The 15,869-nt window shown below is 33.6% G+C and overlaps 1 protein-coding gene across 1 annotated transcript in view; it reads right to left on the bottom strand.

Moving 5' to 3' along the window:
• Positions 1–1,467: 1,467 nt before the first annotated feature.
• The window catches only part of LOC126774826 (tyrosine-protein kinase receptor torso-like), a 177,515-nt gene continuing 163,113 nt past the window's right edge, over positions 1,468–15,869 (bottom strand). The window contains exons 5-9 of the mRNA XM_050496453.1: positions 4,186–4,331; positions 3,586–3,751; positions 2,790–3,215; positions 1,987–2,124; positions 1,468–1,654 (exon numbers count right to left, since the gene is read on the bottom strand). Of these exons, the coding sequence (XP_050352410.1) occupies positions 1,468–1,654; positions 1,987–2,124; positions 2,790–3,215; positions 3,586–3,751; positions 4,186–4,331 (1,063 nt within the window). The remainder of the gene's footprint in view (positions 1,655–1,986; positions 2,125–2,789; positions 3,216–3,585; positions 3,752–4,185; positions 4,332–15,869) is intronic.

Genomic DNA, 15,869 nt, shown 5'->3' with positions numbered 1-15,869 from the left:
CGGTATAGTACAATTACACGTTCGACTGCTCCTATTGTCGTCGACCATTTACCCTGATGCGGGCATCCAGGACGACGATTTGGAGGACTGACGATAGGATGACGATAACTACCGGACTGACAAATCACCCGGACGTGAAAACCTACAAAGAATAAGAACCGGACTAGACGAAACAGCGACTTTGACACAACAGTTTGACAACAAAAATTATACGACACAGCAAGGCGACTTGCCGTGGAGGAATAGCCCGGGTAAAGGGGGCAACCCCGAGGCCCGAACCCAGACTGGGCGAGACCAGTCAGGAGGAACCCTCACTCTCATCTTTTCCCCCAAATATAAGATATTACCTCTACTCTCCATAGTCTAAACATACAATGTATGTTAAAATAACATATTATACATATAATATAAAGTATGTACGTTTGTTTTGTATGTTTGATTTTTGAATATATTATATACAATATGTTTTATAAGCAAAATAAAAGTTTACGCTTGTAATACATACAACAATAGAGATCATAGGAAAAAAAACCAATGACAACAACTACATGGTTTAATTACTAAATAATAGTCTTAAGATAAGTGGTAAGCTAAGCTTAAATTCTAAAAATATTATATACAATTTAAAGCTTATAATAATAAGTAACAACGATTATGTTAATCATTTTACTTATAGTATTTTTTGTGTTCGCTATATCGGGTGACGGCTGTCGATGCTTTAAATTCCGCCAGCATAAAATATATTTTAGAAAAAATTAAATTATTATCATCTGGTATTCAATGAATAAAAAATACGTATATGATAAATTTAAATGTAATAATAGTTAATTCTTTACAGAGTTAGTGAGATATCAATGACGTTTGAATGGATTTTTTGAGGTTTTAGCGAGCAATATTTTTTATAAATTGGTTAATTTACAAATGGTAGGTAAATAAACATGAATGCATAAAGAACTGCAATCCTATTTACATCATTTGTCTAAAAAAACGGGTCTGGCGGTTAAGTTGCAATTTACAGTGAAATGTATAAATAATACCCAATGCTTTTGACTACGCAGTAAAAAGATAAAATAGTTCGCGTTTAATTAGCGCTTATGACTCCATTATTAAATTTCTGGTGCTAAACAATGTAAGAACACAGAACTAATCCGGCTTTAGCAGCGGCGGCGGGCTGATCGGTGTAGTGGTTGGTGGAGGCAGCGAGCGGCCGCTCGTAACTTTTGGTACGTTTTCTCTTGCCTCTGTAATAAATATTATGATTATAATTGAATTGCATTCAAAGATTACTATTCAAGACAGACTCCCAACTCGTATTACGTAATAGTACATTAACAGCTTGATTTATATCGCATGCAAAATTTAATTCCATCAAAAAACCTTGCATTCGCACTAATAAATAATTAATTATAATGTTTTTCTTTTTTTATGTAGACTAAGTCTATAATTAATAATATATTGTTAAAATATTCACCTAATAAGCATGCGTATGTATCGGTGAGGCCTCACGTGCGTTTCGGCCAGGTCGACGGGCAGCATAAGCGACAAGTAGTGATCGGCGCATGCGTACAGCATCTCGTCCAGCTTCTCGTGCAACTCGGTAAAAGTGGGCCGAGAGCGAGGCCTTTCTTTCCAACAGGACAGCATCAAATTATATCTAGATGCGGATTGACTGTGTTAACCATATTAAATTAAATTCAGTGAAAGATAGTTATGTAAAATACGTGCAATAAGAGATTCGTATCCTAATATAACATTTTAATAAATTATTTGATTCGCACATTATCTTTTGAAACAGTCAATTATTATATAAATATATAACATATTAGTTTTTATTTACCAATGAAATTAGTTTCTACCGAGAACTACCGACGTGAAACTCAGTTATATTACATTTACTATGTAACTTTTTTCTGTTATTTTTATATGCTATAAACATAACAGATACCAGTTTTAATAACACAGGTTACCACTAGTCGAGGGACTCACAGATCGGGCGAGCAGTGCGGCGGGCGCGGCATGCGGTAGCCGGCCGCGAGCAGGCGCGGCAGGCGCGCGGCGCCCACGCCCGCGTACGGCGCGCCGCCCACCGTCACCACCTCCCACAGCACCACGCCAAACGACCATCTGACCACCAGGAGTTTTTAAAACTAGCGTCTTACTCCAAAATTTATTCAATCGTGTAGAGTTGTAAGCCGTAACTACCGTGACGAAATAATCTCTGATCGGGTTTGAGCAAATAGTATAGTTATAGCTGTAATATTCAATAGCTGATTACAGCGTTTGTTATTATACTAACGTAATAAAATTTAGCATCGATAGATATGGGCTAACTGATTAAATTTCTAAGTTTTACGCGATATAATAAAAAAAGGGAGAGGAGGCCTTAGACCAGCGGTGGGACATTCACATGCTGTTACTACTATATAAAATAATAATAAAGTATATTTTTAATGTGCCACCTGCTTTCACCATCATAAGTAGTCATTGGTACAATAAAATATATTAACCATTTTTATATCGCCAATGCACCACCCACTTTGGGAACTAAGAAGTTATGTACCTTGTGACTAATTATACTCGCTTCAAACAACAATATCGGAAAACAACAACACTATGTATTGCTGTTTAGTGGTAAAAATAAGTGATAAGTGGTCGTACCTATACAAAGCCCTACCACCTAGTGTTATAATGGTTATTATTAATACATACATAGATTTATTATTTTCATATAAAAGATTTCAACGCGCACTAAATTTATCACCTTGTAAACAAAATATACGGTTACTTACACATCGCTCTGTGTAGTGTATATCCGATGAGTCAATGATTCGAGAGCCATCCATTTGACGGGCATCTTTCCATTACCTTCTTGTTTGTACTGGTTTTCTTGATACACATCCCGTGAAAGACCAAAATCTGCAATTTTCAGCGTTCTGTCCGCCGTCACTAAAACATTTCTAGCTGCTAAGTCTCTATGGACCACACGATTTGAAGCTAAGAACTCCATGCCCATAGCAATTTGCCTACTAAATGAAAGAAGGTCTCGATAAGTCAGTTCACTGTCACAAGCTCCTTCAAGGTCGTAGAGGCGATTTGATACAAATTTCGCATCAGTGGACTTGTTTTTGAAGAAATAATTGCGATTATTTATTCCTTCTTTGCTATTGTTATAGTATTTTAAATTCCGTCGCGATATCATCATCTCCCACGAACATCTGTAAGTAAAATAGATGAGTTTAAATCAAAGTGGGCCTTTAACGGATAGAAAATTATAAATAATTAATATACTTTTAGTTTGGATTTTTAACTACGAACGTATTGGCAATAAGTCATATGACGTGTTTTACATTTTTACAATTGTCATAATTTTAGGATAATTTAAAAAAATTGGCTCACATTTTTAGCCAGCTAAAATTAATAGCTTACGATTGGATTTCGCATACTTGTAAGTATTTAGCTATTAAAGGTACATAAGATAATCGTTTATATTTTAAGAGCAAAGGATATATAGGCTGGAAGGATAAGGATTCTTGGGAGAATTCCGATGTGTGTAACATTCTATTATATTGTTCAATGTCTTCTTACCTAAGGTATGAGAGCAGGTCTCCTCGGCTACAGTACTCAGCCACAATAAGCGGTCGGCGGCCGCTACAGCAGCCGAGCAGACTCACAACATGCGGGTGCGCACCCACGCTCTTCATGAGCTCCATCTCCGCACGGAACGATCGGATTTCATCCACAGATGGAAAGCCTAATTAACACAAAGTATGTATTTTGTTTTGGTAGAACTTAACTTTGATATCAATTTCAATATACAAATAATATGTTATGAAATATGTTTTCTGATTTAATCGAAATGTGTCGTATCAAGGCGGACAGTGATATTAGTCAGGGAGGTAGCGTTACAAATACAAAAGTCATAGTAAGCAGACATAGATAGTGATCAAACTGACCGTCAGATGCCTAAGTAGCGTACACCGCGGGTGCGTCAGCTGATGTTTAGTTCACTTATTAGTCATTCGACTTCTATCAAAATCACTATGTAAAATGCAACGCTACCTCCGGACCATATAAACTCGTACGTGATACATCTTTGCTTATTTAAATATTGGTCTTCAAAGATGTAGTACTTTTTGCCATAAATTTATATAGAGCATACCTTGCCTACTTACATACATGACCTACCTTTAAGCATTTTAACAGCAACATCTTTGTTAGACGGTGCAAACGTGCCCCTTCGTACAACCCCGAAGGCACCCTCTCCTATAACCTCGTGGAGCAGCAGGCGCTCCGGGCGCACTTCCCACAAGTCCTCCGCCCCCGGCTCCGAACTGACGATATCTATGTCTCCTTCTTGAGCTATTTTCTCGAAAGCGTCCTGTTGATGTGATTCAATTAATTTGTGTATGATAATAATTATTTTAAATCAGATATTTTCAACTATGTAACAGTTTTTTTTTACAAATACAGTGTATGTTACCCTGTCGTAAATATGTGATTGGATAGTTAGCAGGTTACGGCGCCAATAGACCACAACGAACAATAGCGCGGCCACCACCAGCAGTGAAATAGACCAGGCCGTTCCCACTAGCACAGTCACATAACTCGAGGTTTGCTCCAAAACTGTAAGTTTTAATAATTATTGTCATTATCGGCATCGACACTAACGCAATAATAAAATAAAAATGAATATAAGAGTGTTTTTTGCACGATATGATTGTCGAATATAAAAAATAATAATATATGAACTATTTATTGGTCTTGTCTAAAAATAAGACACTTTGATAGTACAGCGCTCTAGGCGGTAAGTGACAAGAAGTATTAATATTATAGTGACAATTTCTAATAAAAAATATAAATTTGTAGCCATATACATATATCTAAGGTCAGGGATGGTCAATTTCTAGATAAAGTAATAAAGGTACACATCATTTAGACTGTGGTGATTGATACTCAGCCAGTCAGTGATCGCCTCACCTTTGAAAGAAAACAAAGCTTTCGGTTTACTTTATTTCTTTTTACATTTCTTTCGTAGTTTTTTTTACTAATAATAGTGTTATTGTATAGGATTAGCTAATTATATTCGAAATATGTAATAGGTAAGTTTATAATCCATTTGATATTTACTTACGAGGAAAAAAATCGTATCGACTAGTGCGCGCCGTCGCGCCGCTGGCGAAGAGCGCCACGACGGACACGTTGTACAGCCCCGCGCCGTGCACGCGCTCGAACTGCACCTCCGTCGCGTTCTGTGTACGGACATCAAGAATTAGATGATTAATGTTTAGAGTAACAAGTAAAGCTTTATGTATATCTTATGTGTGTACATATAATCATATTTGATGTCCTGACCGATTTGGTACATATTCGTTTCTCTCCTCGGAAATTATAGTGAACTGCGCAGGATTTTTTATAGCATACAAGTGTGTGCTTAACAATAGGTGCACTATCTATTTTTTTACTCTTATAATCAGTCGGCATGACAAACCAAGTTCAGTGGTAGGAAAACCGAAAGGATTTTGAAAGAATCACAGAATCTGCAGCATTATATATTGCCATCAGACCAACGAGGCATTTAATGATGTGTGTACACAATATACATATATATATTTATTTATTTATTATTTATTATTAAATTATGTTTTCTTGATTTAAAAATTAAATTTATATTAAATTAAATTATATAAATGAATTATATAATTTCATGCACCTATTAAATATAAAAAATGTCTTGTTTTGTAATTACTTATGATTAATTTATAAATGGAAACTGTTTTGGTTTATGAATTGTTTTATATTTTTTATTTTATTGTAATTATTTCACTGTTTGTTTCCTGTACACTAAATAAATAAATAAATAAATAAATAAATAAATATATCGTGGTGTTAATCATGTAAATAATCTAACCCCAGCGACAGAACGACTTTGTACAGAGTTAATCGTCCGCAAAGTGACGTTGTAGAGCATCGGTGTTCGGCGCGGACGGGACCAACGCACGTGGACTGTCCACAGGTCGTCATTCTCATACTGATAAGTATATAATGTTACATTTTTGGGTATATCAGGCGCTGAAAAAAATAATATCGATCAATTATTGTTTAATATGTCCATACTGTCTTATAATAAATACTATGAAAATCCCATAGACACTTACTACGTTTATCAATTCACTGGACAATTCACAATGTTTTAGACACTATTTTTTATATTTATTATGTATTTTTTCTCAATGTATTTTTACATATTCACTGCCATCATGTTTAGCATATAGACCATAAACCAATGACAGCGAATGCCAAGCCTAGAGTGGTGTTACATCATCTTTTTTATGCTCATGATCAATAATTTGAATAAATAAGACAAATAAAAAGCTGGAGATGGCCCAGTGGTAAGAACGCGAAAAGTGGTAAATCTTAACCGATGATCGTGGGTTCAAGCCCCCAGGCAAGCACCACTGAATTTATGTGCTTAATTTGTGATTATAATTCATCTCATGCTTTACGGTGAAGGAAATGAAAAAAAAGGTGTTATATAAGATTATAAATTGGAACTTACGAGGAGCACATTGAGGAAATTTATCGCAGGCTGGTGTTCGGTAAGTACGTTCTGTTGTTCCGTATTTCCCGGTCACTTGGATTGTACAATTATCGTCGAGCGGCAAGTTGTCTATTGAAATAATACGTTCTTGATACGGCTGCAGACAACAATTAAGATACATTCTAAACAAATATTTGATCACGAAATAAAAAAAAATCACCGAATTGTATTTGATGTTTTGTTATACTACAATTTTGATTCGTTTAATTACTTGTATTATTATTTCTGAATTTTAATCTGTCTAAATTATAATTTATACAAAAACATGAATATATGTGTTTTTTTATTATCAATTAATATATGAAGACAATAATACTCTTATCCTCCTACCTTAATTTCAATATTGGCAGTATGTTCTCTGACACTCTTTAATATCTTTTTTATAATTTACATGAGCTAAATAGATCGAGTTTTGGGATGACTGTGCTTATTGTGACATTTCGTTTTCAAAAATATTGTAAGGAATCCTGCATGTCATCCTGCTGTGTCGGTTGAATAATCTGCCAAATGTGTTGGATACACAGCACGCTTTGCAGAATGTTGGAATAAGCTTCAAACTTCTCAAAAGGAAAAGAGGCTGTAGCTCAGGAAAGGTTGCTACTAAAATAGTACTTTTGTTTCTTTAATTAGATTTTTTTAACTTACTTTTATCTTTTTTTGAAACAGATTTCCTTGTGTTTTCTTGTTGCAGTAGCTTAAAACGTCAAAACATGAATCTGCAGCTGTAATAGTTACAGAACATTATCTATAATTAAAATGTTTCATTGATATTAAATTAAATCGCAATTGAATCAAAATTATCGCATCGTCATTAAAGAAAAACCGTTCCCCTCAATTTGTCAACCAATTTGTTTGGTAGTAATAGAGGAGCTTTAGTTTTATCAACAAAAAAAATAAATGGAATATAAGTGAAGAAAAAAAATTGTTCGAAACATGTAAATTCATGTTTCCATCATTTATTAAAAAATGAATATGGTGCCATTCCGCCTACTGAGCGAAGACTAGAGTTAGAGCGAAAGGAGAAGAAGAAGAGAAGAAGAACGATGGGAATTAATCAATAAAATATTTTTTCCAAAACCTTCACTTACTGTCTGTTGCGTTCCAAGAAAAATTTGCTTTCATGAAATATTCATTTTTCGCGGTAGTTGATATAAATTCGGAGAAACTTATTTCAATATCGTACGATTTATTTTGTAGACTTCCTTTAATATTTTCCCAGGACAGCACCTCTGGTCCTCTTTTAAATAAAGATGGCTCACCGGCTTCGTCTAAAGTTGTTATCCAAAAACTACTATTGCCGGAGGGAGTGTAAATTGTGCCATATTTTTCATTTGGTTCTATAAGTATATAATTGATCTGAAATAAAATCCTAGTAATGTAGTTATTACACGTATTAGTATTCTTAATTATTACATAATGTCTTTTATATTATAAACTGTGTGTGTACTTTATATATTTCGTGAATTTTCTATTCGTTTAAATTTGATTTAAATAATAATAAAAAAAATATAAATAAGATACATTTTTTTATCAGTAAAATGCAGATTCATACATCAGCTTCATAAATCAGCTTGGGAACGTTTTTGTGTATGTAGTAGTGCCTACACTGTATGTAACCTATGACACCTTTACAGTACCTTTTACTGGATTAAACACGTTTGCGCTAGCTCTCGAGTCTCGAATTCTGGTATAAGTACCGTTAGAAGTGTCATTTTGTTTATAATTTTTTTTTACTAATTAGTTCATAATTAATTTTTGTATTCGTAAAAAATAATAACATTATAGTATTAATATTCGCATATTAATACTATAATGACATTAGCCGAGGAAAAATGTAATGTCATAACTGTAGAAGAATAAAAATTTGTCTACATGCTATTGAAGATGAAAATAAATGTCAGGGAAGAGAGGCTTTAATTTATATATTATCTGCACGAATTATCATTTACATACAAACTAAATATCTGCAGTTAAAAATTTCATGAACAAAAATTACGTTTAATATGTAAAATATTAAATACCTATATATAAAAAATATATCATAATTATTTTTTTATTATTTATCTGCTGACAATGTACTATTAAAAACGCAAAAACGTCTTCAAGTTGATTGTGCGCCCGCCAATATGTTTATATAGATGGAATAAAATCCTTTAAAACATAAGATTACCTTTATTTTAATATACAATTCATATTCCTATTTCCTCTTACATATATATTTGTAAAATTACGATAAGTGATATTAATTTAAAAATCCGAGATAGCTTAGTAAGAACGCATGAATCTTAACCGATGATCGTAGGTTCAAACTTCAAGCCCGGGCAAGCACCACTGCATTTTCATGTCCTTAATTTGTTATTATAATTCATCTCGTGCTTGACGGCGAAGGAAAACATCGTGAGGAAAACTGCGTGTGTCGAATTTCACTGAAATTCTGCGACATGTGTATTTCATTAAGCCTCATTAGAGCAGCGTGGTGGAATAAGCTCCAAACCTTTTCCTCAAAAAGGGAGAGGAAGACTTAGCCCAGCAGTGGGACATTCACAGACTGTAAATATATAGTATAAATTCAAATACCAAATCAAAATATTAAATTACGTAATACAAAAACGGATAAAACGATTTTATTCAACGATGAAAATGAAAATACTTACGATTTCTTTTTTTTTTTTGTCATTGATCAATATAATCAATTGCATGAACTTTGAGGGCGTCACAGCAATGGCTATCGTATTTTTCAATTGACATTTTATATCTATCGCTTGGGTTTCGTTTGACATTCTCCAATTACCTTCAACGATAAATAAAATAACTGTTAAAAGCTCTATTGAAAAATTAGCTGTGTCCTGCGGTTTAACCATCGCTTACATCACCAATGCGCCACCAAACTTAGGAACTAAGATGTTATGTCCCTCGTGCCTGTAATTACACTGGCTCACTCACCCTTCAAACCGGAACACAACAATACCAGGTACTGCTGTTATGTTATTTAGTTAGCCCAATTTGATGACATGTATGGTCCACTTCGATCCATAGAGTCCTAGCTTACTTGCATATATCGCTTATTGAGTATTATTATTATAAATTAAAGCATTATATTTATTTAGCAAATCTAGTAAAAACAATCAAATTGCTCTGGCAGTTTCTGATATTAGTGCGTGAGTTAAGCACCATGTTTAAGAGTTTGTATCAACTCTTCAGGTTTATAATAAAAAAAATGTGAATGAGATAATAATTAAATCATTATTGGAATTTTGCAACAAATCGTTTTTACAACTCATTTATAAGAGCATTTAGCTCCATTTTGAGTACCTTTTTTTGTTAAGATATATATTCAATAAAATAAAAAAGATGATATATATTTATCGAACTTCACAGTAAATTTTTTCTCAATAATTTCGTAATTTAGTATAATTGGAATACTTACTCGTAAAATGTGTATGACACTCCCTACGTTTTATATCGGTCTGAAAAGAGAAAATGGAAGTGTTTAAAGCTGTAAAAAATAATAGAATTAGGAAGATATAAATAAAAAAAAAAAATTTTTTTGTACTAAAATAATCTTTACACGATTATAATAACATGTGTGAAAAAATTATGATTATGTAAACATTTTTATAAGCAAATCAATTTGGGCGCTCTCATATAATTCTTGCTCCGTCCGAGTTTTTGACGTCACATCGCCAATTCTTTATTTCGGGCGACTCTTAGCGATACGCGCGTTGATAATTTTGTATTTATCCTTCTTCGTGATTTTTTTTTTTTTATAGAATAGGAAGGCGGACGAGCATATGGGCCACCTGATGGTAAGTGGTCACCAACGCTCTTAGACATTAGCATTGTAAGAAATGTCAACCATCGCTTACATATCCAATGCGCCACCAACCTTGGGAACTAAGATTTTATGTCCCTTGTGCCTGTAATTACACTGGCTCACTCACCCTTCAAACCGGAACACAACAATATCAAGTATTGCTGTTTTGCGGTAGAATATTTGATGAGTGGGTGGTACCTACCCAGACGAACTTGCACAAAGCCCTACCACCAGTGACGCTCCACATATGTTCTTTTGCTTATAATAATATTAGAACGATTATTAATATTGTTTGGTGTTACCCGGTAGTATTGGTGCTGTGAGACTTCAAGAAAAACCACCGAGTATGTACTGCTGGTACCGAGTATGTTCTCTTTTTATGAATTTACAAAAACTTATATTGCACTTTGAAAAACACATTCCCATAGCGCTATGTTATTTTGTGCTAAAATAAAAGCAGTATTTTCACGTAGACTAACAAATAATCTACCGAAAGTCGATCTTATGATTGCGGATTCTTTCACAAATCACTTGAAATATGTTAGTGAGCTTATTATTATTGTTTATTTTATTATTTTGTTAATGCAGTTGATCATAACTGTGATCGGCAATAAGTCCGTATTCTTCATGTAGATACTAGTGTTTTCCGCTTTCGATAGAAGATTATATCGATATTGAATATAATATACATTTCTTACATTTTAATTTTACGTACACAGTTCGGGGTGCGATAGTTACGATATAGAGCCACGGCATATTATGGTAAATTTTCCTCTAATGAAAGTAAAATGAACAATCTCGAATGTGAAGGATGCAAACATACTATGTCATTGGAAGCACTCATGGCGATGTGAGGAGCCTACTTTTAATGAAATAATCTGTTACTGGAAGAAACCTTTTTTATGTAAAAGGGAGGCTTTCCTGATGGAAATTGATTACCACTGTCAAAGGACATGAGTAGGCTTAGACTTTTCTTGAAGGTTTCTATGTCATAACGGTTCGGAAAAGTCGCCGGGTAATATGGTTCCGCAGAAATAACAGGAAATGCTTTAAAAGTAGCGTAGTAGTGGATTTCCAGACATCGAGATGGTATGGATGGAATTTAGAATATAGACGCGATGTCCGGTGGTGAAATTCAGCGCATGGGTTTAATCTAAACAGTTCCTCAGAGCATTCTCCGTAAAAGATGCGATAGAAGATGCACTGTGATAATGACATCTTTCCCGCCCAGAGATGAGAGCAGTACTCCATGTGGGGCTGATTTGTAGCCTTTTCGAATTTTAGGCGAGGAGTTGACGTGAAGTACTGACTTACCTTGTTGAGCACATAAACCTTTTACAAGCTAATTTGGCTTCACCTTCCAATAGACTGCGGAACCTAACGTCCTGATACTGGATTTGGTAGCGAGGCGGTATTCTCAAAATGAGGGAATCGCGCTGTCATGTGTCGTATTAGGGTTGAGTTGTACCAAATTTGGTTGGCCCCAATCTAAGGCTTTGGTTAATAAAAACTTGTTATTTCAAACACAAGTTTATACTGATCGACGTGTTCTCGACAAATTGAATGATGCTAATTTGCACATGTCATTAAAATACAGAAGAAGCAAAATAGGTGGCAGCTTTACGTTTAATTATATACTGTAACATAGCGATTCAAAAGTCCCCTTATAAGCCTATTTAAATGACATTTGTATTATATGTACTATATTAGACTACGCATTTGACTTTCAAAGAAACCTAATATGGTAAAAATCAATTTCAATGGGTCACAGTCACTGATGATTTTTTCAACTTATATCATTGCCGATACGGCGTTGTTCACAAATCATCTACAAGACTAACAAATAACAATAAACCTAAGATTAACATTGAAATGCATTTTTCATCGATACAAACTCTTATGACAACACTATCTGTCTTTAACGTATCAAGGCCGTATTACGAACATTCTGAATTATGTTTACATTAAACGAATACCTATAACTAGCCTGTAAAAATTAAATGTTTGATCCTAAAACTAAAAACTTATAAATACGACAAATTTCAATACTAATGTACTGTTGGTACTGTATAATAAATATATGATTTTTTTTATACTAACTGAAATATAAATAAAATCTAGAATAACGCAAAAATTTAGGCGAAATTGTATAGGCGAGCGAGCGACGTTGGGCGATATGACGTCACGCGTCGATCGGTCGCTCCAGAAAAGAATTTAAGAACTCGTGTAACTTTAAAAATTTGTAAAAAAATCATTTTTGCAGATATCGTAAAAAATTTTTCGCCAGTATTTTTTATATTTTAAATATAAATTTTTGAAATCATAAAAATATAAGCTCATCTTCCTAATTATTTTGAATTTAAAATAATTTTATACAAATATTTAAAAAAAATATTTGGAATAGAATAATATTGAAATTCATTTTTATAAATTATTTATGTAGTATGGAATTAAAGTTCTCTTTTGTAGAGTTTCTTAAATCATAATTTTCTAAGTGGGTACCATTCATAAGAAACCATTGAATAATAAGAAATTGGAATACAGTAGATTGTTTTTGTTGGCTAAACTGAGTTATCAAAACCGTAGATGTTTATGGCGAAAGGTTATGGCTTTGGTCGGGAAAGATTGACTCATTGATATGCTTAGTAACTGTTTGTCAACATATATACTGAAATATCCATTTGGAGTTCCCCTTTTCCGCTGTCGTACAACTATGAGGTACTTGGATTTGTTTTTTGATAAGTAGCTACTACTACTACTTTCTAATTTTTAAAGTCGAATAAACACAAAATTATATGACTGCATATGAACTGACACATCATATAACAAAAGTTATTTGTCACTGAATACATTATTATCGAAATAAAGATTTTGAAATTATTAGACAAAAACAGACAGTACACAAAAAATTGTAATAATGATATGCATAAACATTTACGAATACAACAAATATGTGATGTGCATATATACTGTAACTCATATTTGTCAAGTATATAAACAAAGAATTATCTTTAAATAAAATGCTTAAAAAAAGGTGTTTTTTTAACATCTATTAATCTTGATCGTAATTTTGATTGTTTAGCGAGAAATCCTATTAAATGTCTATTCTAGATCTTTAAAATGCCCACAAATACAGATGCCAGCAGCGAATTTCACAACTTGGCAGTGCGTAGTATAAAGCTTTGCAAAGCGCTTGGTCCTCATCTTAGGGATTTTCAGCATATTTGGATGTCTGTGTGTAACTCTGGTTATAGAATGGTGATCATATCATATACGTTTTTAAAAATATATAATCACGTTCATGAATTACCGTCAGTCGCGACACAGGCAGGGTGGCTATCATAGATTGTAGGTAAAGCTTTCTGATTTTGAAGGGGGTATAAGCACAGTATAATAACAGGCAGAAAGCATACAAAATTTTAGAATCTTTAGTTTTTACTATTTTACCATAACTGGGATATTTAAAAAAAATCTCACATTAAAATGATGTGATATTATTTGATTAAAGTCGTCTAATTTTCTTGTGATATTTTTAAGTGATCAAATGAATAAGTACCTAATATAGTAAATAAGAATTTTAAGTTGAATTTTATTTTTGGTTATTCAAAAGGTTAATTATATATTGCGGATTCCTTCTTCAAATACTTTAACTTATATTATTACAGATCTACTAGAATCGTGTTTTATTTTCAGGTACATGCAAAATAACGAATTTGATTTATGTATATTTAGCATTAAATATAGACGATAGGATGCACACGGGCAAGTTGTAAACGGTTTCAGGATAAGCATATTCTCTTTTATGTAACATAAAAGTCAGCGTAGAGATAAACACAGTAATTATAATTTACCAATAGCACAATTTATTAATCTCTGGAGATTCTTAAGGATGGTGAGAAGCATGGCCCCAAGGAAGGACATAGGCATTTTTTATACCTCACACCTGACTCCTTCCTCACCAACATGCAAGCGAAGACTAGTATTTTACTTTTATAAATTACGAAGTATTGAATATGAAATGTTATTTGTCATTGTCATTATAAGTAATAGATTTGTATTTGCTTTTCGCAAAAAAATCATTGTGCACGCAGCGCAGAGTTTTTCTAAATCATTGGCGGTGAAAATATCCCTGCATTGTGCTTACCGCAGTGAATGAATACAATATTGCATACATAAATTGAAATAACATTTTAAAGTATTAAGGCGGTGCAAAAAGTAGCGCACAAAGACGCGTCTGCGCAAGCACACGCGTTATCCGCGCGGCGGCCATGCATCAAGGATATTACAAAGCTTAGCATGTTTGTGCGTTTTGTGGAGCTACCATACGGGGGGCGCGAGTAAATATTTGGGCCTCGTAGCTTCGTCTAGTGTGCGCTGAATTTGAAACCAGCGGGAGCAACACTGCTATTACCCAAATGAGCACTGGCCCGAAGATGTACAAAACACATATGGTAACATTGAGTTGGTTGGATATTTAGTTTTTATTTCTTCTCGTTGTAAATCCTTACATTTATACATACATACATTACATTATATACATAAGTTACATATACATACGAAGTCTTTTCTTTTACTTGTTCACATTACTCTTGTTAACATAAATAAAAAAAGATTGTATAACTCAACTGAGTTTTTGGTCATCACTTCTTTTGTCAATAAGATTTGCGTATTAGTGCTAAACTTAAACGAGCAAGCTTTTTAGATATACTAGCTCTGCCTGCCTAAATATTTATATAATAAAAAATAATTACATAACTTTTTTTTCTATAGAATAGGAAGGCGGACGAGTATGTGGACCACCTGATGGTAAGTGGTCACCAACGCCCATAGACATTAGCATTATAAGAAATGTTAACCATCGCTTACATCACCAATGCGCCACCAACCTTGGGAACTAACATGTTATGTCCTTTGTGCCTGTAATTATTGTACTTCTTTTGTCAATGAGATTTGCGTAATAGTGCCAAACTTATTGTGTCTGTTACTTGTGCCTATAATTACACAGGCTCAGTCACCCTTCAAACCGGAACACAACAATACCAAGTACTGCTGTTTTGCGGTAGAATATCTGATGAGTGGGTGGTACCCAGACGAGCTTGCACAAAGACCTGCCACCAGTAAAACTACTTAATGTTACTTATTATTGATTAATATTGTGCATGATGTCTCATTTTGATTAAGAATTATTTTCGTATCGGCTGACGCCACTATATCTGTGCGGAGAGGACTAATAAAAGTTTGTATAAGATAGGAGGAATCACGATCGACAATTAATATCACCTATACTTAAAAACATAATTGCAGTATTAGTTTTCGGGATTTTTCTATTTTATTTTATGTTCATAGGTCTACAAAACAAAATGACATTTAAAAAATTCAAATGATTACATTTCTCAAGAGAAACATCAAGATGTAGACACGACATGCGTTTTTGATTAAGTGCGAAAAAAGCGTCTA

This window comes from Nymphalis io, chromosome 17 (genome assembly GCF_905147045.1).
Source record: "Nymphalis io chromosome 17, ilAglIoxx1.1, whole genome shotgun sequence".
Lineage (NCBI taxonomy): Eukaryota > Metazoa > Arthropoda > Insecta > Lepidoptera > Nymphalidae > Nymphalis > Nymphalis io.
This window is presented reverse-complemented; position numbering and strand designations above follow the sequence as displayed.